Source organism: Alternaria hordeiaustralica (assembly GCF_023758085.1).
Source record: "Alternaria hordeiaustralica strain BMP 2776 chromosome Unknown scaffold_7, whole genome shotgun sequence".
NCBI classification, from domain to species: Eukaryota; Fungi; Ascomycota; class Dothideomycetes; order Pleosporales; family Pleosporaceae; genus Alternaria; species Alternaria hordeiaustralica.
The window spans coordinates 770487-795845 of record NW_026056779.1 but is presented as its reverse complement, the minus strand read 5'-3'; the positions used below and the strand labels follow the sequence as shown (position 1 = coordinate 795845).

Here is a 25359-nt window from a genome sequence, read left to right as displayed (position 1 = left end):
ATGCGCGCTGTCGGTGAAGGCACACAACCGTGCCGAGATTCAGCGCAAAGACGCAGCCGGGCGAGACAAAAATGGACTCGCGCAGCCATGCGTGAGATTCGGTCCATTCTCGACTGCCAGCACACGGTGCGACAGGAGAGACACAGTGCCACCGTCGCCATCAGCTCGTGTTGAGGGCGCTTTCGTGTTTGCGGGGACGCTTGTCGATAGGCGTGGATAAGGCAGCGGTGGAGCAGGCGATGGAGTGTTGGCCGTCTTTGTGCAAGCGTGGGCCATGGTGCGACGCGCGACCGCGACCTGCGCCTGCCGCCTCGCATGTCTGCACAAAGGGCCCCAAAGTGACTTCATCGCCGGCGCGCCTGAGTCGTCGTCGCTTTCGACTATCCCATGGTGAAGCACTGGAGCTTCCGTGGCTTCTAGTCGGCATCGCGATCCCTTCTGATGTCGCGTCGCCTGCAACGGTCCGCCGAACGAAGCCACAGTGCCACACGTCCTGCGTCCTTGCTCTCTCTGCTTCAGGCGCCCAGCAAGGCCACACCCTACCATGTGCATTTGAGACATGCCACCGCTGTCAGTGCATTTCCGCATAACACACAGCCACAACCCCGTTCCCATCCAGCTTTCGCGACTACTTTGACCGTCTCATCCTGTCGCAAGTCCTCAACTGCCTGAAAGCCTCAAACGCATCCACACTGGCCCTCAGTGCCGCAATCCCAGTGCCGATGCACGCGATGCGGCGATATGCACGATGCTGGAGCGACGTGGAACTGGCAACCGGGTCGTAAGATTGATGAGGTTCCGCGCCTAGTCCCTGCAAAAGCTTGTCTTCTCGTAACGAGCGACATGAGCATGTTCTCGACTCTCAGCGAACGTTGACTGATCACTCGGAAATGAGGTCGATAGCTCAACTGTTTTCGTCACGTTCCTGGTGTTTGTTTCCATTTTGCGTGTGGCTCCCGCCCGTCCGCAATGTCGCTGGTGCTTGTGTTGTGCCGCGGCGTGCGAGGTAGATGAAGCAATACTGTTGAAAGTGCACATGAAGCTCTTCAAACATTGAGCGAAGAGATTTGTGACCGACCGCAGAATGTGCAAGAGCGATGAGGCGCTAGAGACGAATCCCAAAGAAGGAAGTGACGATGGCAGTCTGGCACCTTCCCGCCTCGCAGCATCTACGGAAAGCGCTCCCCACTGCGCGCCGTCTGCAGAGCAGTCGACACTACTCCATCCGCATGTCTCTGTGGCTTTCGCAATTGATTTCTGAATAAACGCCACTTGTTTCTCACCCCGCGACGTCACATGAAACATGCATCCTCTGCCATTTCTTCTTCCCCACCGTCACATCACATCACGCCCATCTACTCGGATCACGATTCCGTCACCCGCATCAACGGCCAGTACCAAGCTTTTCCTTCTTATCAAACTTCTTACACGTCCAACCTCCATCAATCTGCCTTAGCGGATCGTGCCGTCATTCGAAACAATCGCCGGCTTGAAACGAAACGTCAGCCCTGCCAGGCTATCCCAACGGCTACCTAGGTAAATTCGACGCACGCGGCTCGGTAGCCACAACACCAACGCCAGTCCTTCTTTTCGTGCCTCAGGTGCTTCAAGGCATTGAAGTGCCAAGGCGTAGTAGATATGAGGGGTGGAAGTCTCCACGATACTACGACTTCTACTGCTTCTTGTAAATGGTCTTTGGGTCTGCCACCGGTTCAATGGCTAATCTAGATTGTACACTTGAAGAGTAAAGTTCTAGAATGCGTTTAAAGCCGAACTCTCCATCGCGATCCCGGAGTCATCAAGAACTGATTGATTCGTCAGGCATATCCATGAGCATGCCATACATTATGACGTGCTGCATCGGAAGCATGCACTTGGGGAACGGGTGGACTATTAGTGCTGACCGCGAGAGTTCACGGTAGATCGATACCCATGGGCGCTACTCCGTCGCTTCAGCTACCCATTCTGCAAATAAAGTTAATTACCTTAGGCAGAAGTATAGATGCGAGAGATCTTAATCCTGGTTCCCGCTGATGCACCACACCTCCTGCGAGGGAGAACCCCAATAAACTATGCATTTCACATTCTGGAGCCTGCTGTCTCTTTCGCCACGTCCACCGATGTGTTACATGAAGATCGATCTATCTGTCTCCTCGATCGGTACCTTGCAGATGTATTGCACGTCCTGTACGCGATCTATCCCATGCATTACGGATAGACCGAGATCGTCCGCTCACTTTGCGGTTGAAGGTCGATATAAGTGTTCCTCAAGCCGTGAACAAGAGTCTTGCCATGTACTCAGCACATTTCTCTCAACCATTTTATCGTCGTACGTGTCTTAGAGATGCTTCTGGGAATGAACAAGCGGATATTACACGAAAGTCGAGCACACCGAGTCCTATGGCATAAGCAATAGGACGTCACTGCAGATGCGAATTAGATCAAAGGCTGCGCAGCGCTTTCCAATTTCCAAAAACTCTATCCATAAACGAGCGTAACATCCTTTACTCCAACACTATAATCCAAACGTACTTCGGCATACAACAAAGGTAAGGACAGTGTCAATAATAGCTATTAGTACCCGTCCATCAGCGAAATCCTCCAGCCAACCATTTAGCTATCACTTAACACTTCCACGTAAGCTGAACGCCGCAATCAGTGGCGAAAGGAGGGCTAACGCGAGAGCACTGAGCGTTAAAACCGCCATCAGCATTCTCGATCCAGCGTGTATCAGTTCCGCAACCTCTGACAACATCTGCGTACAGAAAGCAATCAGCACATGAACAGGTCTGTGATTTGAGGGTTGGGAGGAAAACAAGCAGTGCTTACAGCTGAAACCGTTCCTCAGCTTCACCGGGGAGCCGCAGCTGGGGTTGACCACCCCACTGCACGAGTTGTCGCCGTAGATCCACATCACTGGCCTGTTGTCAGGTTTCAGTTCAACGTGAAGGAGGTCATCGACTTACGGTTGTTACTATCGTTGTTGCCCAGGGCAATCGTAGCTGTGGCCTGAGAGGCGAAGAGGCCAAAGGCTACTGCGATGATGGAGACGGAATACATTATTGTGATTGAGCGTGGAGACTTTGTTTGCTTTGGTGAGAAGTTGAAGACGAAGTGATGAGGGTGGTGGATATTCGTTGCGATCGACTATGACTTTATACTGCCAGTTCATCGTCGGGATGTACTTGCTGATATCATAGCGTATGGTTGCATCTTGATGCCGTCGCTGCTATGTACCGCAAGCAATACAACACAGAGTGGAAAGCTTCCTAGGTCGTAGATGAGACTTGTTGCATGCTGATGCTGATGTAGCATTTGTCAATCTTGGTTCACAATACCCATGACAGAACCTTCTCATTTGCGCTCTGGGTGGATGAAGGCCTCAGTAATGTGGCACAATATACCTTAGGGTTAACATGTACCACGATGCTCGTCTGATATGGCAAGTCCTGAACACTTGGCGTCAGCAATAATATATCTTCCGATCTCAATGCGGTCGCTCCGTGTCACTGCCGAAAAGTAGGAATGTTTGTCATTGTGATCTCAGAAAGCTAAAATGGGAACCGCAAACGTCTATATCTATCCAGCAACGACCTCAGCATGTGCACGTGACGATACTTAGGTACCTAGATATGTCTGGAGACATGCACTGGGGGCACAAAGCTCACACATCGACACCGAAACATATCTAGGTATTCTGGAAGTAACGGACATCTGAAGGTTTCAACAGCAACACATCAATGAACCAAGATACGTTGTATAGACGTGGGTTTGTTGGTCTCAATCTTGGAAGCGTGGGGCTTTCGTAGGGCGACTTCGTAGAAGCTCACGTTTGGCAAATTGCAACGAATATTCGGTATAGAAGAACACAGCATCTTACTTCCTGTGAGCCTATTGACTACGAGAGTGATGAGTACATACACGCGATATCCGTTGTCTCGTAAGACTTTGAATGGGCGGGCTTGTTCGTGTTCGGGACCTGTGCAACCGACATTTTTGCTCAACATTGCCCCACTTCTGGCGCGCAAATGCTAGCAAAATTCTCAACCACCGTGACAGCTCTCAGTTCCATTGCAACGAGGATGTGTTCTTCATATCAGCAAGCGTCTCTTCTTCCTCAAGCAACTGGAGCAAGCCAATCGTCTCAATGAAAAAGGTAATTCGCGTCAGCCTCAGATAGTGCGATAGAGGCGACACTGTGCCAGAGGATATGAGCAAGCCCAGGGATCCTCCGGCTGGTTTCAAAAATAAGAATAATCTTGAAGTTCCCGTAGGAACGTTCTGCGGTGATGTTAGCGGCAAGATCTTCGAGCGTGGAGGATGCAGAGGAACGTACTCAGAGATTAAACTGAAAAGAACAGATACTACACTTGATCTAAGCCAAAAGGCAAAGAGAGCTAAGGAGCAGAAGGAGGGACGGAGGAGGGTGGGTTTATATACCCGGGCGAAAAGTCTGAGAGGCGCTAGTGCCCTAGCGTCCTGAGGGCGTTGCCTGGGAGATGGTGACGTGGAAAGCCGTAGAAAGACGCAAAGGTGGGCTGTAAATGTGGGACGCGAGGGCGGTGACGGTGGATAGCTCGAGGTGGGGGGACAGGCAGAAGAACAACGGCTGCGATTCGATGTCCAAGGGCTGTGATGAGCCGACCTTCCGTTGTGCCATGAACACGAGTCGCAGGCCGAATTGCATAAGATGTGCATAATTGTAATGCTACAGGCTGATAGATCCAGGCGAGTCCTTGCATAGTTTTGGGAGGGCGATTTGGCTGGAATTGACTAACGCGGCGTGGCCGCCAGCGCATTTCGTACCTAGGTAGCGACGGCACGCCAACCTAGGGAAAAACTGAACAGCCTAGAGCCTACGTTAACGTTAGGTTACCTACTTTGCAAGGTCTTAGGTTAACGTAGTCTGCAGACCTGTTTAGTTTTTTTCTTAGATAAGGTGACGGCGTACTTCAATTTCGTCGGTAGAGCGAGCGCGTCCTTACTCACTATGTCGCTGCTGCTACGTAGGAGGTCCTTTCGAATTCATCTGGGCGACATTTCCGGTTCTTCGGGAGGCCCACGTACATGGCCTGAATACCTAGGCACCTGAGGTTGGCGAACATAGTACCAAGAGCCACCGTCTTTGTCGAGGTTTCTGTGAGCCGCCATCGTGACGAAGTTGTTGCTTCTGAGTTTCGGGCGTCAGCTATAGCAAGCCGTAGAGGCATGCGCTGGACTGGAAGTTAGCTTGTGATAATAAGTAGCGTGATAGGTCCATCCTCGGTCTGGAGTCTGTTCTAGGTACCTGGGTAGGGTTTATATCATAAGAAGAACGTCTTCATAGCAATCAACGTATGGAAGAGAAGGAAGAGTACGGCAGTACTAGCTGAGGACGCCGTTCACCGCGGTTGCGTACCTATACGGATTTGCGGGCTGGCGGCAGCGACACCACCTTGGATGACGCAGCGTTGATCGTATACTACCACGGATATCTCTTACACGCGCGCTGTATTCGCAACACGACGCTGACGCTTCGGTATTGTCGGTCTGTCGTTATGAGCGGAGGAGTCTGGTTTGTGTAACCCGCGAAGAGCGGAGCAGACCTACTCTGGGAACAGTGCAACAATCCAGCCCACCGAACGAACTGTCACAACGATGCGCATACCGATAACTCACTTCGTAGAAGGTGAATGTAAGAGCAGACGGATGTAGGCTTCGCAAGAACGGTGATGGGTAGTAAGTACCTGCCTAGGTAGGGGACGCAGTGGAATTAAAGTTGGGGCAGCCACGACTGAGCGCCGCAGAGTCGCAAGAACGGTCGCCTCATTCGATACCTACTGCACCTCTTTGCGTTACCGTTACATGAAGTGTAGTATCTGTTCTTTTTGCTAAGGTTTAAGTTCCTTTTGAGTTTACCTAGGTAGTCTGCGTGCGAGCAAAAACTAGCGAAAATGTCTTGGACATCTTCATCGCCGACCTCCTCTTCCCTTCTTCTTCTTTCCCCTTCCACCATCATCAGCAGCCTTCCTTTTCTTCGCCTCCTTCGCCTCTTCAATCGCCCTCTTCTTCCCCATCATTTCATCTGTCTTCTCATCGCCGAGCACGCCTCGAAAGTCTTCGAAATCGAGGTCAACAAAATCCATCAGCATCCTCTGCGCCAGCCTATCCACAACATGTTCTAGCGCTAAATGTTTGAGGGGTGGGATTAGCAGCTTCAACTCCTCCATCGTGACACCGCGGTCTCCTTCATTGGAACCGCGAACTGGCGCTATGTTTTTGCGGAATGGGAAGGAATCACGGATCATTTCGCCGACAGGTATGTCTGGTCTAGAGGCCACTAGTTTCGCTCGCTCGATAGCGGGTTCGAGGACGGTGGTGCTGAATTGTGAGAGGAAGGTTTCTGAAGCCCACCCCTCCAAGTCTTTGACTTGAATAAGCAGTTGGACTATCCAGGGGAGATCATTTAGGAATCCACCAAGATGGGGGAGAAGAAGGAGTGGGACTTCCTCTCCAAAAGTTTGTGATATGATAACGAAATCTTCAACCTCGTCGTCCTTGACTTTCCCTTTGCGAACCTCTGCCATCATCGTTGGCGCATGCAGCTTCTTGAGACAGTACTCGCGTATCGCAGGCTCAGCTACCGGCACTTGGTGCTGTAGAATCTTTCGCATGGGATTCAAATCATACCGACTGATTGCCATGGAATCTGAGGCTCTCGGCTCGAAAACAATGTCACAGTAGCGTTGAATATCGGCGTCTGGGATCTTGCCGTTAAGTTTGGCTATGTCACTGAGAAAGGTCTCCATGGCGGCGAAACTTGAGTTGTTGGCCATGGAACGAAGCGTTTTGTCGAGAAACTTGTCGTCGAGTTCGCCGCCGTTTTCAAGCAGTGGTAGGCGATCTCTGAGGCCAAGGAAGGTACCATTAGGTACTGTATCGCGGATGATGGAAGCTCGCCAGGTAGCCATGGCAGCTGGTATGTTTGACTGAGCACTCTCACTACAAAGGTTATCAGTACTTCAACTGCCGCGCTAAAGCAGTTCTTTATCACTTACTCGTCTGTATCTCCAGCTCGGTCGTACGCTGCCTGAACTTTACCACACATCTCCATCTTGTCTTTAATACTGTTATGGGATTTGATGAACCCGTCCGCCTTCTTCAACTGTTCGACATCTTGTGTCTTGTACAACAAGCGACCTATAGCATCGATGGTCCGATCGGCGCGTACTTGGCGTTGGGAAGAGGCACTGAGCTGCTCCATAGCCTTCTGCCACAGATCCGCGGAGCCAAACTCGATGCACACAGCGGTCAGCTGGTCCAACACCTCCCCGGGTATCAAGGGAAACCTTGCGCACATGAAAGTACGCCCCTCTTTTCGGTAATCGCCTGGATCGTGGTATTCGAGCAAGAGCTTACAGAGCCTCTGTAGTTGCAGGAGACTAACCGGGCCCGCGTCGGGTGCTCGCACTTTCTCCGTTGCGTCATCGAGCATCTTGATGATAGGTTCCGCTTTGGCATATTCCCATCCACTGACCATGAAGAGAGCAGCTTCGACTCCTTTGCCTTCGGGACTGAGCATGAAACGCTTACGAATGTCGAAGGCGCGAAGGTTGCGCGGAGGAATGATGACGAGCGCAGTCTTGAAATATCTTTGATGAAGTTAGCTTCAGACGTATAAAGATGGGTTGAACTTACTGGTGAAACAGCTCAGCCTCCATACCACCACCCATCTCTTTCCCTTCAACCTCAGTTTCAATCTGAGCAGTCTCATGTGTGAAGGCTTCCTTCTGGGTGACTTCAGTATCTCGCACGGGTAGTCGCAATGCACGCAGCTTTCCCTCCAAGTCAACGACTCGCGTCAAGTTTAGCTGGTCGACCCTAATAGTGTGATCTTTGGTTGGATCGATCTTGGGACGGCTGTTCTCCCATCTCCGGGAACCGCGGATTTCCACGAAGAGATTACAGCCGAGCAGTTTCTTTACGGACGCGAAGAACAATGTGAAGTTGAGCTCTTTGCAGACCTTTTTCAGTGTATCAAAGTCCGACGCGTCCTGGTCCTTGAGTGTCATAGGTAGCTCTGGGAGCTTGTACACGTTTTGAAGTACGTGAACGAGTAGGTGAGGAGAGCAAGTCCCGTTGCCATGGTTTTGCCAGCTTTCGAGCGCCGCAGTCAGGGCTTCTTCTTTCTCGGACTGAGTATCGAGAGAGAGCGCGGCAACAATTGCATCGTGCAGTGTGCGATCCGGGATGATAGTGGGCGCCGACATAACGGCGACTTGCGTTGAGAGACTCAGGTCTGGTGATGAACGTGGAGTAGAAGAGTCTCATCAATCGAACCCATGGAATTTTCTCGTCTGCGGCTGTTTGTTTGCTGTGCGCCAGTGACCGTGCGCTTTGTCCCAGATTGAGCCGATTGATCTAGGCATCTGTCAGTGTGCTTGCACTTTCACCTTGCTAAGACAGTTTGCAGGGTACGGCAATGGTAAGTAAAACATCTGAGATGATACGTGATCCATTGCATTATCCCACGATGCTGCGTGTCAACATCTCAACATCATCCTAGGATTCCAACATATCTCATACCAATGTGCCCAAACGCCTTAATCGCTATGCATAACCTATTACCAACACTAACGCCATTACCGATGCTACCACCAATAATTACATAGTACAGATACCATACATCCCTCCTTGAAGGGAACAGGACGTATAGGACTTTGCCCATTGCTGCTCTCTATGTACACACGCTATTCTACTATCTTCCCAACAGTCCGGAAAACCAGTTGGCCAGGTTCTTTCCGCCCATGCTGGGGGTGAAGGAGAGTACACTATCTGTGTCTCTATCTTTATCGCTGTCGCTTTGTGGAAAACTGTCTGCGCTGCTACTCTCGGGCGTGTGCGGGTCGGCATCTAACGTCTTCTGCGAGTTGGAATTGGTCACTCTGGGAGAGGCGCGTGGGAAAGTCATGCCGCGTGCACGTACAGGCGATGTACCTGAGCTGGGTTTGTCGCGACCGTGGAAACTGTGAGAAGGCTTGGGTGTGCGATATGAGTGAGAAGCTCTAGGCGTTCCACCTCGCGAGATTGCGAGTCGTGGGCCGAAATTCGAAGGAAGCATCGGCGATGGTGTGTCCGAGTCGCCGGAATAGGATGTTGGTGTAATAGATGTTGGTATATCGCAATGTATTCTAGGCATAATGCTTGGTCGCGTGGGCGGATGTATATCGTCTGTCTCCGATTTCGAAGATGTGTCATCGATTTGTGTTGCGCTAGTCACGACTCTGATGGTTGAGATGAGCGGGTCTGTACTCTCTGTAGAAGTAGAAGGAGACGAAGACGTGGGCGTAGACGTAGATGACACTGCCGCTACTGGTAGGTCCAGCCCCGTAGCTGCGGCAAATCTCATTTGCATCGATAGCGGAACGCCGCCGGTCTTGATCCAGGGGCGGATTGTAAATTGTCTTTTCGGGAGATCTAAGACCACGGATCAGCTCAAATACAGACGGGAAGGCTAGGAATAGATGGCAGGCGTCTAGGCAGGACCACCTTCATCTCCCTTGGCCTCCTCTGCATTCTCTGCTGGAGCTTCCGCTTCTCCGTTTTGGCCATCAGCACCTTCGCCGTTTGGTTCAGCAGCCGCGGCGGCAGCGGCAGCGGCAGCAGCTTCGGCTTCCCTCTGCTGTTTTTCTGCCTTGGCTCTTTGTCTTGCGGCTTCTCGCTCAAAGTTCTCCTTTCGTGCGCGCTCATCTTTTGCTTTGCGGAGGCGCTCTGCTTCCTCGACGCCGCCGCTCTTCTTGAGCTTGCCTTCCTCGACAAAGTTTCCAAGCTCGCGCTTGAACTCGTCATCGTTCCTCGTCTCAAGATCCCGCTGTCGCGCCTTTTCCGCTCGCTCGATGGCTTCGAGCCTGCCTTCATGGTTTGGTTGCAGGGCCTTGACTTCTCCAAGTACTCCATCGCGGGCCTGGCGTGGATCCACAACTTTGTCGAGAGCAACTGCATTGAGCATGTTACGGCCACTAGCTGAACGCATCCCCTTTCCAGACTCTTTCTCGCTTTCAAGATTCTGCTGTTTGGTCGCCTGCTCGACCAGCTCAAGTGTTTGGGCTGCTTTCTCGAGATCATCTTGCAAGTCGGCTGCGAGTTCCTCCTGCATAGTGAGCATGTCTCGCTCTTCACACACAGTCTGCAACTCCTGTTCCCAAATCTTGGTCCAGAGAGGCTTCTCCTTTGCCAGAAGATCTTGCAGCTTCTTGAGCTCGGCAGTGGCTGTCGACAGGTCCTTGGCGGTAGTTTCGAGTTGGCGGGGCAGAGGTCGCACGCCACGCAGAACGACGTCCTTTCTGAGGTCTTCAACAAGATCTTGTAGGTCATCAACCCTGTTGACAATCTTCTCCGAGTCGTCTTGCAGGCCCTTCTTGCCAGCGTTAATGTAAGCGCGACCGCTGTCTCCATCGAGTGCGGGTAAGGCAGCCTTGATAGCAGTGGATTTCACAGCACTGGCCTTTGTGCGTATTGTGGACATGCTAGCTTGTATATCCGATACAAAAGATGAGTATGTTTGTCGCATGACAGCCAAATCACGGCGTAGCGATTGCACCTCGCTTACTTGAGTAGCTGAAGTAATGTTGGCTTCGGAGGGTGTGCCTAACGGTATGGGACGAGAGGGTAGCAGGGCGGAGTTGCGAGCTGAAGAAAGAGGTGCCGCTGAGATACCAGCGATCTCCTTTGTCGTTTGCTGTTGACGTTCGGCCACACGTTGTATAGTTGCTTGCTGGTCCTCGACCACTGTCTTGATGCTCTCCACCAGTTTGCTGAGTCCGCCAAACTTGTCATCGATGTGGCTCTTTACTTCGTCGAGTTGCTCCACGTTCAGCACAAGTACAGACCTGTCCTTGATATCGTTAATGTCCTCCAACTCGTATCGTACACCGGAGACGGGGTCCTGGATGTGGATTTCAGGCAGGTCGCCGTAACGGTGGGTATCCCAGGCGAACTTTTCGATAAAAGCGAGTTGCAGGCGGGCCGAGGAAAGCTCAGCACCATCTGTGAAGACGTATTTCTTAATCTTGCTTTTGTACTGGAGAAATAAGGTAAGCTCTTTCCCTTGTTGAGGCGACTGCTCTGGAATGAACTGAGAGGGCTGTGGAGAGGGCGTCTTGACTCTGTATGAGCTGTTGCGGCTGGCTGTAGGCCTGGGCGGGTCTTCTTTCGCCGGTGATGCGGCTCCAAGCTCAGCTGGCTCTGATAACGGACCATTAAGCGTCGCACCTAGCGAGAACTGGTCGCCTTCTGGAAATTTCGGCTGTGCGAGCTTGTCGTCTGGGGTCTTCTGGACGGGACTGTCTTCAGGCCCTGACTCTTTTGGTGGCAGAATGCTCGGCGTGGCGCTTTGCGAACTTTCCTCGGAAATGCGTCTCTCATTGGGCTGATCAAAGGAGAACTTTGTTTCCACAGCAGGCCGCTGTTGCGTGAGACTCTGATTTGACCGCTGGCGACTGTGCATCATGGACTGCCTGGTCCGCACTGCGTTCATAGACTCGCGTACATCCCGACCCCTATTCGGTATGGGCGAATTCTGGACAGGTGGAAGTGGTATGCCATTTGTTCCAAGATGCTTCTGGATTTGGTATGCCGAAAATCGGCGCGAAGCCCTGCGCTCCAGCTCACCACCTCTTTGTAATGCCGCGAGCGCATCTTCCTGTTTCGGTGGAGGTGGAGGTGGTGGGAAGTCGACGGGGTAGTTAGGCCGCGGGGGGTCGGGTGGTTTGGGCATGGAATCGTCTGCGGGATACGGAGCAATGACAGGCATTTGCTGGGCGGTGCCGCTCGAAATGGACGAGTCGGTGGATAGCTGGCTTGCGGTGGTCGAACGGTTCGCTTTCGGGTTCGAAGGGAGGGCATCGTACTTGCTTGGAGAGGCGCGGCCGCCAGCTACCGAAGACGAGCGCGGTGGGAGGTCGGGGCCGCCAAACGACGGACTGTCCCCTCTTGAGGGTAGTCTTGTGCTCGCGGATCGCGGCTGTTGGTGCTCCTCGACATCACCACTACTCCCAACGCTCCCCTGGCGCGGACTGCCCCCACCGTTGAGCGAGCCATCTCTTCCTGTGCGCTGCCGTAACCGCTGTTGCTTCTTCTTCAGGCCGTGCAGGAGGTTTATGATGATGTCTCGTATCCGCGGCAGGAAATTGTCGAGGCTCGCTTGCGATGCTTCCTGGCTCAGCGTCTCCTCCAGTATGCCACGCAGTAGTTCGGGAACGTTTCCGAGGTCGTTGGTGTCGACGCCAATCGCGTTGAAGGCGCGCGACGCGATGTTGAACTCATAGCCCAGACGCACGTAGACGTCCGAGACCTCGCTCTCGGTGGCGGTCCCGCGCGACCATAGTGTCAACGTCTCTGCACCGTGTTAGCACGTGTGTATGCGGGGCTGCATGCGCCGGGGACGCACCGAGGAGCTGCTTGGTGGCCACAAGCAGGTGTGTGACGGACTTCTCTATCTGCGAGAGCTGCTGCTGGGGCTGCATTGGATGCGGTGTCAGTGACGGTTGTTTGGTGTTGGGCGCGGGATGCGGAGAGAGAGAGAGAGCCCACGTACATTCTTGGGCGCACGGCGCGAGGACCCCTGAGACGAGCGGACAGAAGACGACTCCTCAGTCATGGTGCCGAGGGCGTGTGGCGCAGGTGTGCGGCAGCAGCAGAGTGAAGGGCCGGACTGGGAGCGCGAGGGCACGACGCTCTATCCTGGCAGTGTTGGCGACCACGTTGGGTGCACCGACGTCTGAGATGCCTGGGGCGAGCTAACACGAGAGTGGCTGGGCGGCACGTGGAGCAGTCTCACGTCCAACCTCACAGAAATTGTTTATTCCATCGTTGAGCCTCTCTACGTCATGACGGACAAGAGAGGTTGCCGTGGTAGTTGGTGAAAGCCGTCTTGATGATTGCATCTCTATCTTGGGCATGCATCTGCGGTTAGCGACAGGCAAAACCATGGAACATGTGACGCCCCGTCGCTTAGGTAGGCTTCTGACGTGAGTCTGCGATGTAGCTGCAGCCCTGGAGACTACGGCCGGCATCCGGCCTCTCTTCGCGCTACCACCTCAAGCTGCTGCTGCTGGGTGGGTGGTGACTGGGGTAACCGTTGTGTGCATGCACTCTAGTACTCTAGCATGCTTGGAGCGCGACGAACAGGTGTTGCCCCGTATTTGGTGATGCAAGCTCTAGTATTGTTTACCGCAGGCGTCTCGGACAACACGAGCAGCGCAGAAGGAGAGCAGAGTGAGGCGTGAGGTCTCGCCTCGGACAGCAACGCTCTTGGCTGGCCGCGCCCGTGATCGCGATAGCAACAGAGGTCAGGCAATTGTGACAGTGCCAGGTCCACATATCCGCTGCCGTCCACCCAGTGTCTCCTCTATTCATCTCGCGCACCAGCCTGTGGATTGCCTGACCGTTGCGCCCTCGTGCCGTCGTCCGAGCCTTCACGGCTACTGCCTGAGGCTGGCCTAGTTCCCGCACACCTTGCACTTGTGTTTCATCCAGGCGATCCGCTTGGCGTTGCACCTCACTCTCGACTTCTGGCTGTTCAATCGGGCACAGCCTCCTATACCAAGTCACCACCGCTCCTCCGCCGTCCGGCTGTCCACCTCGCACGCACGTCGACTCTGCGCCTGCTGCCGCATTGAGCGTCCTGCGCTACTCTCACCCTAGAGTTGGAGCTCCTTCCTCCCCCGCCCGTCGCTCCTTCTCCCGCAACCACAAACCGAACCACCGACCCACGCTACCGAGCTCGCCCGCGCCCTGCTCTCCCCATCCATGTCCACTGCCGCTGCGACTCCGAATACCTCCTCCAATGCTCTAAACCCCGCCGCCAATTCCTCCCGGCCACTGAAGATGAGCACTGCCGCCAAAGGCATCGACGCACAGCAGCGAAAGCCCGGAAGCCCCATCGACGGCGGTCAGAAGTAAGCGCCTGCCCTGCACTCCCCATAAACACGTCTCCTACACTCCTGCCCCGCGTCCCTTGCATTGCAGACACATAGAGGCATGCCTCGAGTGCTCCCGCCATGCGGGATATTCTCGTGTGACGTGCGGCTGGTCACATGGAGTCACGGTGCGACTGCCCTGTCCACTCGATGGCCCTCTCCCCGTCTACTGTGCTCAATTACCTCATGTCCCAATGCTCTGTCCTCGACAACACCCTCCCCACTTGCACCTGGCGCCATGCTGACCGGGCGACTTGCAGGAAACCTCCCGCCAAAACGGCATGGACCCAGGGCACCAATCCCATCACCCAGCGACCGACTCACTCCCCCACCCCCAACGGTGCCGTAAGCTCACCTAAGCCCCCACAAGGCTCGACGGCTGCCTCCGCCGACAACGCTTCCCCAATGAGGCACCTCAGCGACCGTATGATGTACCTGCTGGCCAATCTGACGGTAAGTGACAGCTGGCTTTCTATGCGACGTGGGCGAACAGTGCTAATGACACAAACAGGGTCTTCCGGGCATTATTACGCTGAAGAATGGCGAAAAGTACTCTGGTGTCCTCTCAGGCACCTCACTCGACCCCAGCGAGCTGCGCTATGTCTTCAAGATGGTCAAGAAGCTCCTGCCTACCAGCAACGCTCAGACCAACGGCACGAGCCAGTTGTCCGACGACTACGTTGGCTCAGGCGATTACCACGTCATGTCATTTGACATGAGCGATGTGGCAGATTTCAATGTCAACAACGTTGTCCTTGACAAGTCCCAGCTCAAGGGCCAGAATGGTGTGTACCAAAATCTACATCGCCTTTCTATGCCAGGCTAACAAAAAAAGGCACCGCAGGCTTCCGCACTGATACCGACATCTCTGGCAAGCTCGAACTCCGTGAACGCAATCTTCAGAAGTGGGAACCGTCCGAGGTTGATCCCAACATGACGCTCGAGTCTACCGGCCGTTCGAACGACTGGGACCAGTTCTCCGCCAACGAGCGCCTGTTCGGTGTGAAGAGCAACTACGACGAGAACATCTACACCACCACCATCAATAAGAATGACCCACAGTATGCGGAACGGCTTGCCCGTGCTGAGAAGATCGCCCGAGAGATTGAAGGTAGCAGCGCAACCAACTCGCACGTCCGCGAAGAGCGCGGAGGATACACTGCGGCCGATGACAATGGCGATGAAGAGGACAAGTACAGTGGAGTACGACGAGACCTGACAAACCTGTCAAGCGGCCAGTCCAACCGGTACACCCCACCCGCACGACGTGCCCCCGCCCCCGAGGCGACGGTGCCCGGCGCACCGGTGGACCCTGCCATTATCTCGTCTTCCGTCGCACGGCCTGCCTCGCAGTCGACACAACGAGTTGCAAGTCCCGCCGCACCAGCACCAGCAGCAGCTGCGCCTGAACCTAGCAAAACGCAAGAGTCCAGCAAAGACGCACCCAAGCCTGCATCAAAACCAGTCGACGCGCACAAGGCTATCGCGGAACAGCTGCAGAAGCCAAGTAGTACGATCAAATCTGGGGTTGCTGCCATCCCTCCTAGGAAAGCTGGACGGCCACACGACGCAACTACCAACGTTGAGCACGACCTGCTTGACTCCTTCAAGCAGTTTTCAGCCGCTGAGAAGTTACGGATTTCCGATCGCCAGAGGGCTTTCGCACGCGAGAACAAGGCCGTGAAGCTCAACGATCTTAAGAAGTTCGCGCTCAACTTCAAACTGAGCACGCCGGTACCGTCAGATCTTGTGCCCATACTCGCTAAGGACGAGACAAAGCAGCAGGCTATCGTCGACAAGGCCAACAAACAAGCGCAGGAAATGAAGACTACACCTCCGAAGGCGTCCAGCACCATGGCAGACCCCAAAGCTGCCGCACGATCTGCTGTCAAGCCAGAATCCACCCAAGCATCCCCTAGCACTAACGCAGAGCGCCAACAAAATCAGCGTGCTCGACCAGGGCAGCCAGCCTATGCGTCTGCTTCTTTGCGGGGTTCCCACCAGAACATGAACCAGATGCCTCCTCGCAACCAAGGACTACTTAGCACTCGTCTGCAGATGAACCACCAGCAGCATAAGCAGCAAGGTGCCATGCCATACAACGGCGTTCCTCAACCGATACCAGCTCAGGATATGCGCATACCACCTACTGGTCCTTCACAGCCCTCGAGTGGTGCCCAGACGCCTTCTTCCAGCGTGTCTACAAGGTTCAACGTTCGCGCCCATGAGTTCAAGCCCAACCCAGCTGCAAACACCTTCCAGCCCGGTGGAACGCCAAGCGCTACCTCCAGTCCTAGGCCCAACTCGTCTAGGCAAGAAGTCCGCAAGCCTCCTGTTACCAACTTCTTTACTGGCCCGAAGCCCACTGTTAAATCACTGGACGGACTGACGACCTTCAATGCCATCGGACGCCTTGAGAAAGAGGCGCAGTCGAACGAGAAGTCACATCACTCAGATATCGCACCTCCTTACAAGACCCCGCCTACGTGGGATTTCCCCTCTTCGAACACGAACAAGGGATATGAACAGCTATTTGATCATGCTCCTCCGTCTGCGCCCTTGTCAGTACCACAGCATGTCATGCCCAACGGCCCCATGCCTCACCAGCATCAGTTACCACCTCATCTCCAGGGCGCCCAAGGCATGACACAAGGACCGACACCTCAACACACTCCCCGTGGGCCACCGATACAACCGCACCTCGGCCAAGATCAGCATCATTTTGGTGCTCAACACATGCAATATTCGCACTCAACGTCATCAGTCCAACCTTCACCACGCCCAATGGCGCCGTACATGTATGGCGCACAACCTCAGCCAATGCAAGGCTATCCTCCGCAAGTCCCGCAATATGGCATGAGTCCCGGTATGCAGCATGCCACTATGCGCAACCCACAAGGCGGTCAATTCATGAACGGCCCTGGGCCGGCGATGGGGGGTCAAATGATGACGAACCAGCCTTCAAATGGACCCTTCATGGGAATGCCGGGTAATCCACAGATGCAGATGTACTCTCCCGCTCCCGCTCCTGCGTATCCTCAGTACCCGGCTCACATGCCTCCGGGCGCCAACGGATTCCCTAGCCCCAGGCCAGGTGCACCAATGATGAGCCATCAAGGATCGCAACAAGGCCACCACCAGCAGCAACCACCTATGATGTACATGCAGCCTGGTGCACCAGCTCCTCAGATGTACCAAATGCAGCCAGGAGCCAGTAAGTACACATTCACCGTTATTCATGCAATAGTTGGCTAACATCACACTAGTGGCTCCAATGCGAGGACCTTTCCAGCAACAATACCAAGGTGGTCACTACGGCTCACCACAACAACATCACCAGTTCCCCCAGCAACACCGTGGTACACCCAGTGGAAGTTACTCGCAGTCTATGATGCCGCAGCACTCATCGGGTCCCCAAGCTCCACCCCCCACTGGCCCCGCTAGCCATGCACCGGACGGCAACGCTGAGCCCAAATGAGAATCTTTAAACCAGGTTCACCGCAAACAAGCGGCGTCCGCAGCGTCTGCTGCCTGACCTTCATTATATGCTCTCCTTGCCTGTTTTACCAAATTTTGCTATGCGCTTAGCGTGGGTGGGTTGATTAGTCACCATGATAAGTGGCTGGAGGCATAGCGACAGGCGTTGACTGGGCATGATGGGTGCATAAAAGATTATGGTACGGACGACAACCTTGCAGGTCATGGGCATGCAATATGGGACAAGAGAGGAAGGGAATCGGGACGATCGCTACGCTACACGCGATCGCAACGCGCCAGGAAGGAGCAAGTCATGAGAATCGCTTTGGCGTTTCCGTCCTCGAGGCAGCGTTCAGGGGTGGGGTGGAAAATTACTAGCAAGTAGAGCAGGCTCATGTGAGCACATGCTGCTGGAATACTATCAATACTACAAGTTTACAAACCTCGTTCATGTGCCTGCAATGACCCGCCAGAAGAGAATGGCCGAGTCCATGTCGCGACCTTATATCGTGAACAGAACATAGCATACAGGATACAGTATGCTTGGTCTTGAGCTTGAGACATAACTTTGAGGACAGGCGTCTATTTATGCGGCAAGCAACACAATTTCTGGCATCTCCTGGTGCCGCTGGTACCGCCTACTCTGCAGGTGACATGGATCACCAGGCACAGATCTGGCCCACCCACTAGCGTGTCTCGAGCATTCCGCACTCCCGCGGCCATTCCGACACTACTCCAGATAACCTCCGCCAGCGCACCGTCCTGCTTTCTCTCCCGAACACGCTTCCTATGTATGTGTGTGCTGTATGCAGCGCCCAGATGAAGACGTAGAACTAGACAGCATGAATGACGCTGCTGCCGAGCCCTTGATCTCCAACGACCGCCGCGTTCCGAACGATGCACGCGACCGCTACGATGAAGCCGACGACGCGAGTATAAGAGAGGATGAGGTGGACGAGAGTGCCTTGGTATCCCCAGGCCTGTTCATATGGTGTCTGACTATATGCGCCGGGGTCTCAGGGTTACTATTTGGATATGAGTACGTCGCATCCATTCCTGCGATCTTTTGCGCCATGCCTCATGGCATCTACAGAAAATGGGAGTAACGCCATACTGACGCTGCACAGCACCGGTGTTATATCCTCTACCCTCATCTCCATAAACACCGATCTCTCCTCCCGTCCCCTGACCACCCTCGACAAGAGCTTGATTACGTCTTGCACTTCGTTCTTCGCACTCCTCGCCTCGCCCCTAACGGGTATCCTCGCCGATGCATACGGTCGCAAAACCGTGATCCTCGTTGCAGACATTCTCTTCATACTCGGCGCCCTGTTGCAGGCATGGACAAGCAGTGTTGGCGGCATGATCGTGGGTCGGTCCATTGTCGGCGCAGCAGTCGGAAGCGCGTCATTCGTTGTACCGCTGTATATCTCGGAGCTTAGCCCTAGCCCTTTCCGCGGACGGCTGGTGGTTGTGAGCAGTTTATTTATTACTGGGGGGCAGGTCGTTGCTTATATTGTCGGGTGGTTGTTCTCGGAAAGATTGCATGGATGGAGATGGATGGTGGGCTTGGGGGCTTTACCCGCTGCCATACAGTTCGTTATGCTGTTTTTCCTGCCTGAAACACCGCGATATCTCGTCAAGGCTGGAAAGACGCAACAAGCGAAGAGGGTATTGGGGCGTGTGTATAAAAGTGAGGAAAGCGGGACGAAGTTGGTGAATGCCGTTTTGAGGCGGGTAGAGAAAGAGATTGAAGAGGAGGAGGATGCGGCTGGACTGCGAGGGACTCCTGACATGGCTAAGATCGGTTGGAGAGCTAAGAAGGAGAGGGTGCAAGACAGCTTCTCTCAACTGATCGTCATCGGAGGGAACCGTAGAGCCTTGATTATCGCGTGTATGCTTCAGGGCTTCCAGCAACTGTGCGGCTTTGTAAGTCTCCTCATTCTTGTCCAAGCAACAGATGCCCCCCTTCGTACCACTCAGACGTATCAGAGTATGAAACTCCCGCTAACACCACCCCCAGAATTCACTGATGTACTTCTCCGCCACAATATTCCGCCTCGTCGGTTTCGAATCACCAACCCTAACCTCGCTCTCCATCGCCATCACAAACTTCCTCTTCACACTCGTAGCCTTCCACTACATCGACCGCATCGGACGCCGCCGTATCCTTCTCTGGTCTGTACCCATCATGATCATCGGTCTCGCACTTTGCGCCATCGCATTCCTCTTCATCGACCTTCCCACCGAGGAAGCTTCCGCTACCGCCACTGCCATTGCCGGCGACAACAACAAGATATGGCCCTTGGTTATTCTCTTCTCCATGATAACATACGTCGCTGGTTACGCGATAGGCATGGGCAATGTTCCTTGGCAACAATCTGAACTCTTTCCCTTGTCTGTAAGGTCGCTTGGGTCTGCGGTGTCAACAGCTACGAACTGGGGGTCGAATACTTTTATTGGGATTACGTTTTTGCCCATGATGAATATCTTCACCCCTGTGGGAACTTTTGCGCTGTACGCTGTGGTCTGTGTGGTTGCGGAGATTGTCATTTGGAGGATATATCCTGAGACGGCGGGGTTGGGATTGGAAGACGTAGGCGGGTTATTGAAGGATGGGTTCGGGGTTAGGGATAGTGTTAGGAGGTTTGAAGAGAGGCGGCGGGATCGGTGATCGAGGGGTAGTTTGAAGAATCGTACACTAGGATTTAGTCACCTTACAGCGTTACGTGTCTGTCCATGGAGTGTGATGTCAAGGTCATTGATAGGTCGAGATATGACATCTGGTAACGTGAAGACCGACAGCGAGTTCCTGTGCATAAATGCCACCGCCCTCCCTAACATCTTTCCTATCCTTTAGATTCGCACGCTCCCATTTATTCAGACAGCCATACTGTACTACACCTACAACTACACCACCATGGAGCCTACGCTATTCTTCCTCACAACCCTCAGCGCTCTGGTAGCCGCTGCCCCAGTCCACGCCTCCAACCCCCCTCCTCCCCTCCCCACAGCCTTCTACCCTGACCCAGTCTCTGGATCTGGCTCCGGCCAAATGGTGGACAACATGCTTCCGGACAGCGACCTCCCAGGTGGCGGTATTGCCTCCGGCCAAATGGTCGACAACATGCTTCCCGACAGCGACCTCCCCGGCGGCGGCATCGGCTCCTCTTCTCCTCAGATACCCGATAAACGCGCCCTTGCCAACGCGGTTCCTGATAAATATGACTCGTCTACGTACTACGACGCAGCTGCTGAGAAAGAAGCAGAGGAGCTGGCTCTTGTGCTAGACGCTGCGAGTGAGAATGCCGCGGAGGACGAGAGTGCGGATACCAACCTTAACGTGAAGAGGGGACCGGGAATGGAAGGCAAAAGCGTGGAGGGGTGTAAGAAGAGGGGTGGGCCTGCACAGTGTGTGAAGTGTCAGAAGGAGTGGGATATGTACGTTTGATCCCGCTCACACTACAATCTCTGCATTTATCGCGTTGATATGAGTTTGAGCTCGATGCTAACGGTGTAATGTAGGCACGTCTCGTGTTTGTGCGAGAAGAAAGTTAGTTTTGATGCGTGCGTGCAGAGCAAGATGAAGAACTACGTAAGTTGGAGGCTTCGGAGCGCGCAGAGCTGATGGAAGATGCTAACATACTGGTAGGACGCCTGCGCAAAGAAGGAATGCCCATAAGCTAGGTACGGCTATGAGTAAGTGGAGACCACCGCAGGAGGAGAGTCGGTGGACGCATATTTGATTTGCTCCAAGATTGTTGTGTCTGTGTCAATGAGCGTTGAGAGTTTGTAGTGGAAATTTACATTTCAGATTTTTTGATCTGTCTGCTATAACACATTTTCCAGGCGTATCGTCGCTTTTGCGTCGATGCGAAACTTTGATGACCTTAGTGACCCGTTCCCGCATCCATATTAGAAGTTACCTCATTCGCCGTAAACGCCAAAGTGTCATTAACTCATTACCCTTCCATCCCCTTGTGCCGAAACGCCAACGCTGATGCAAATGCCGGAATCCTTGTGTCCCTCATCCTTCACACGCTAGGGTGGCGGGTATCATATCATGCCAATCAGTTGTGCGTAGAGTGTGAATCTCCTAGTTGCCGACGGCCGTGTCGTTGAGCGCGACACAGACAGCACCACGGTGATGTCCGTTGTACTGCCGGATGATGCTCTGGCTACCAAGCTCCCACAGCCTTGCGTAGTGGTCTGAGCAGCTGGTAACGAGGTAGGCGCTGTCGGCGGAGAAGGCGCAGTCCCAGACCCACCTCTGATGACCATGTAGCGTAGTCTCCAGAGGAAAGGCAGCTGGGTCGCGCTCGCTAGCTGCTGGCAGGTTGTCGGTGGGCGTGACGTTATGGGGAGCGGTAGGATCAACGGACCAGATGCGCGCCGTGTGGTCGGCGGAGCAGGTGGCTAGATGACGCACGTCCGGCGAAAGGAGGACGCGGGTGATGTAGGTTGTGTGGGCCACGAACTTGCAGATGGGGAGGATCGAGGTGGTATCGCTGCGCTGGATCATGCGCCAAACGTAGACGTTGCCCTAGCATGCGGTGTTAGCAAAGGTTTGATACTCTCATCTGGCCAGACTCACGGCGTTGTTGCCTGCGCAGACCATGCTTCCATCGCTTGCAACCGTAACACTAGCCACGCTGACGTCGTCCTCTGGGATGAGCTGGTGAGAACACTTATTCTCTCCCAGGTCCCAGATCCTCACGTTACCACCGCGGTCGCAGCTGATGAGCTCTCCCTGGTTTGGATGGATGACGACATCGTTGACCGGAACGCCATGAGTGTAGTTGCGCTGAACGTTGCCTGATCGCGTGTCCCAGATCTTGACCGTGCCATCTTCAGACGATGTGACCAGCCACTTGGACTCGCAGTGGAACGCGACACCGGTGATGTTGGAGGTGTGACCGTCGAAGGTGAGGATCGCGTTCGGGTTTGTAGACTTGATGTCGTAGAGCTTGACCGTGTGGTGACCGGCGGCGGCGAGGTATCGCTTGTCGGGCGAGATGCAAAGGCGGTTGACTTGGGAGTCGGGGTGCGGGATAGTGCGGGAGCATATACCGGAGAGCGCTTCCCAGAATCTAGAGACGTCGGAGTCAGTATGAATGGCTGCCAATGGCGCATGAGACGCGTGCGAACCTAATGGTGTGGTCGTAACCGGCTGCAATTGGATGTTAGTCGTTTGTCTGCCACATGTGGGGTAGGCTCAACGTACCTGTGCATAGAATGACCGACATCTTGATTATAGGGTCTCTGTCTATTTACGAATTAGGGATGAACTTTTGTGTATACCGGAAACCCGTAGTAGTACAATCAATGCGACGGTGTTAGTATGCGCGACAACTGCAGAACATGACGCGCGCGAAGTTGCGATCACGATTGGAGAGCTTTGCGCGTTGAGGGGAGTTGGAGTTGGTCTTGTTCGGGAGTGCTTGGGCCACTTCAGCCCTATGGCGGTCAGCCTATAGCGGCCTAGCGCTATGTAAGCTCCTCATAGTGAATGGTGAATTCAGATGTCGTGACTGTGCTCGTGCGAAAGGCATACTTTGTTACGGGTGTCAGGCACATGATGTTAAGCCATACTCTGGTGTCTTCGCAGGATTCAGAGTTGAGTGCTATATCATACAACACAAAACACAAGCTGGATGAACACAATACTAGGTGGTATTTCAAGTGCCCGTCTACATGAGACCCGGGTACGCGGAGACGCGTTGAATAGCGGTAAGAATCTAAGACAGCAGCCTACAGCTTACTAGCTGTATGTATAAGCGGATAACTTTTCGGTCCACTCTCCAACGCATCCTTCGTGATCTCATCAACATTCTTGAACCCTCCAACGTTCATCAAGATGTCCAGATCAGCTAGTAGACCGCGCATAACATGGTCGACTCCCGTTTCGCCCATGATCGAAAGGCCCCAGATCCACAGACGGCCAACGAATACGAATTTTGCGCCCAGAGCGAGCGCTTTGAAGACGTCGGATGCGGAACGGACACCAGAGTCGAACATGATGTAGATTTTGTCGCCGACAGCTGGAGACTTTGTTAGCTATGCAGTAACAAGAGACAGGATACACTGAACGTACCATCAACAATATTCTCAAGAGCATCAAGACTTGCGACCGCGCCGTCGACTTGTCTTCCAGCGTGGTTGCTGACTACGATGCCATCGAAGCCCAGATCAACAGCTTTCTTCGCATCTTCGACACTCTGAATGCCCTTCAGAGAGAATGGCTTGCCACCACTGAGCTCCTTCCATAGTTTCATCGCCCACACCGCCTTCTCCCACGTATGAGCGCGTCCATGCCATACGTTATCGATCCAAAGCGCGCCAGCTTCGTTGGGCTGTGTCTTGGGGTCAATACCCTTCTCCTTGAGTCTCTTCTGGAAGACAGGGTCGGTAAGGCCCAGATCCGCACCAAGCCCATGGTAGAACGCGTAATTTGAATTTGCGACATCGTCATGTCGCCATCCGAGCTGCCAAGTGTCAAGCGTCAGGATGCAGGCTGTGAAGCCGCTGTCCACAGCACGTTGGAGAAGCGATCGAGTAAGCTCGTCATCGTGCGGCATGTAGAGCTGGAAGAATCTCACCCCCTTCTCGCCGCCACCGGCGGCGGTGCCTGTGTCGCCTTGTCCCTTCCTTACGCCCTCATCGTTGGCATGGCCTACGTCCTCTATGCTCTGTGAGCCTGCTGTCGAGAGACAGTATGGTAGCCCTAAGGCGCCTGCGGCTCTTGCTACGGGTAGCTCGCCCTCTGGGTTGTAGATCTTGTTGATACCAACAGGCGCAAATCCAATCGGCGCAGGCACTTTGTGTCCAAAGATCTCGGTCGCAGTGTCGCGCTGGTTGGTATCTACGAGCATACGCGGGATAATTCGATGTCGGTAGAACGCTTGTCTGTTTACGGTATGCGTGTGCGATTGGCCGGCATTTGAGGACGCGTAGAACCAGCCACCTTGGCTGAGTTTCTCTTTTGCTAAGTCTTCGAGTTTGCCCGGTTCTATACACAGTGCATCAGCCTTGCGCGATCTGGAATGTCCAGTTTCTGGTTCGCTCGATTTCTACTTGCGCGACAGTGCTATGAAGGTAAAGCATACTTACCTGTGTTGAACACTGGTACTTCGCCCTCATTGGATTTCCAAAAGTTCTTCCGCTGAAACAAGGCGTATTGCTGCGTGGTTCGGGCCTTCTGGTTGGGATTTACAGGGTCCATGATGCAAGTGGCCAGTCAGGTACAGCGTCAGCGCAATTGAGGAAGGAACTCGATAATGGATCTTGAAGGGAATGCTTGTTTTACTTTATCTTTTGAATCAAGAACAAGCGTTGACATTGCTTTTAGCATTGTACCACCGGCACTCTCGGATCCACGCCATAATCGTGACGCTTGCACAGCTGTCGCAAATTATGACGAAAGGTGATGCTGCTCGGACTGGACCCTGATCCCAAGCTTATCTCCGGACTCGTGGACGGCAATACGAACGGCAATTGCATGTAGCACGGATGGAACAAAGTCCTCGCTATCGATTGACACACTCGACTGTGAGTCACCTCCCAAGATCGGGGTCCATATGTGTCCGTTGACGATGACGCCGCAAATCGACCTAAGAGCGGGACAGTGGGGCATCTGAAAGCTTGTTTCCTAGCAATAAGTAGACGCATAAAGACAGGGAACTCGGTGCTATCTGCTGCAACACGCATTCCACTATGTCTTAAAACGCGGCTGATAGAAGTGATGTCATAGGGGCACTGCACACGCTTCCAGTTTAGACACAGACGAAGGTCGTGGTAAACACCATCTTGATAAAACCATTGTATCATGAACAAAGTGATAGCTAGGTAAAGTGGAAGGCGAAGGCCGAGCCCGCCAGGTATCATTTCGTAAATCTGCCCGCTTGCGATCTATGAGGCTCGTTTC

At 53.8% G+C, this 25359-nt stretch overlaps 6 protein-coding genes across 6 annotated transcripts; 3 read left to right on the top strand and 3 right to left on the bottom strand.

Annotated features, from left to right (window-relative positions):
- Nucleotides 1-5948: 5948 nt before the first annotated feature.
- On the bottom strand, nt 5949-8249 carry J4E84_004698 (uncharacterized protein; the record flags this gene model as incomplete). The annotated part of the gene is made up of 3 exons (XM_049387301.1): nt 5949-6981; nt 7038-7631; nt 7678-8249. The coding sequence occupies 3 exons, from the start codon at nt 8247-8249 to the stop codon at nt 5949-5951; spliced, it is 2199 nt and encodes a 732-aa protein (XP_049245074.1).
- Nucleotides 8250-9514: 1265 nt separating this feature from the next.
- J4E84_004697 (uncharacterized protein) lies at nt 9515-12637 on the bottom strand (the record flags this gene model as incomplete). Its single annotated transcript, XM_049387300.1, has 3 exons — nt 9515-12375; nt 12428-12497; nt 12575-12637. 3 exons carry the CDS (start codon nt 12635-12637, stop codon nt 9515-9517), a joined length of 2994 nt encoding a protein of 997 aa, XP_049245073.1.
- A 1151-nt stretch (nt 12638-13788) lies between these two features.
- Nucleotides 13789-17436, top strand: J4E84_004696 (uncharacterized protein; the record flags this gene model as incomplete). The annotated part of the gene is made up of 5 exons (XM_049387299.1): nt 13789-13937; nt 14219-14411; nt 14470-14743; nt 14794-17172; nt 17225-17436. 5 exons carry the CDS (start codon nt 13789-13791, stop codon nt 17434-17436), a joined length of 3207 nt encoding a protein of 1068 aa, XP_049245072.1.
- An 841-nt stretch (nt 17437-18277) lies between these two features.
- On the top strand, nt 18278-20109 carry J4E84_004695 (uncharacterized protein; the record flags this gene model as incomplete). The annotated part of the gene is made up of 3 exons (XM_049387298.1): nt 18278-18474; nt 18563-19364; nt 19459-20109. The coding sequence occupies 3 exons, from the start codon at nt 18278-18280 to the stop codon at nt 20107-20109; spliced, it is 1650 nt and encodes a 549-aa protein (XP_049245071.1).
- A 65-nt stretch (nt 20110-20174) lies between these two features.
- On the top strand, nt 20175-20886 carry J4E84_004694 (uncharacterized protein; the record flags this gene model as incomplete). The annotated part of the gene is made up of 2 exons (XM_049387297.1): nt 20175-20181; nt 20324-20886. The coding sequence occupies 2 exons, from the start codon at nt 20175-20177 to the stop codon at nt 20884-20886; spliced, it is 570 nt and encodes a 189-aa protein (XP_049245070.1).
- A 645-nt stretch (nt 20887-21531) lies between these two features.
- Nucleotides 21532-24657, bottom strand: J4E84_004693 (uncharacterized protein; the record flags this gene model as incomplete). Its single annotated transcript, XM_049387296.1, has 7 exons — nt 21532-21978; nt 22030-22525; nt 22584-22605; nt 22660-22701; nt 23375-23476; nt 23530-24444; nt 24546-24657. 7 exons carry the CDS (start codon nt 24655-24657, stop codon nt 21532-21534), a joined length of 2136 nt encoding a protein of 711 aa, XP_049245069.1.
- Between the last annotated feature and the right edge of the window lie 702 nt (nt 24658-25359).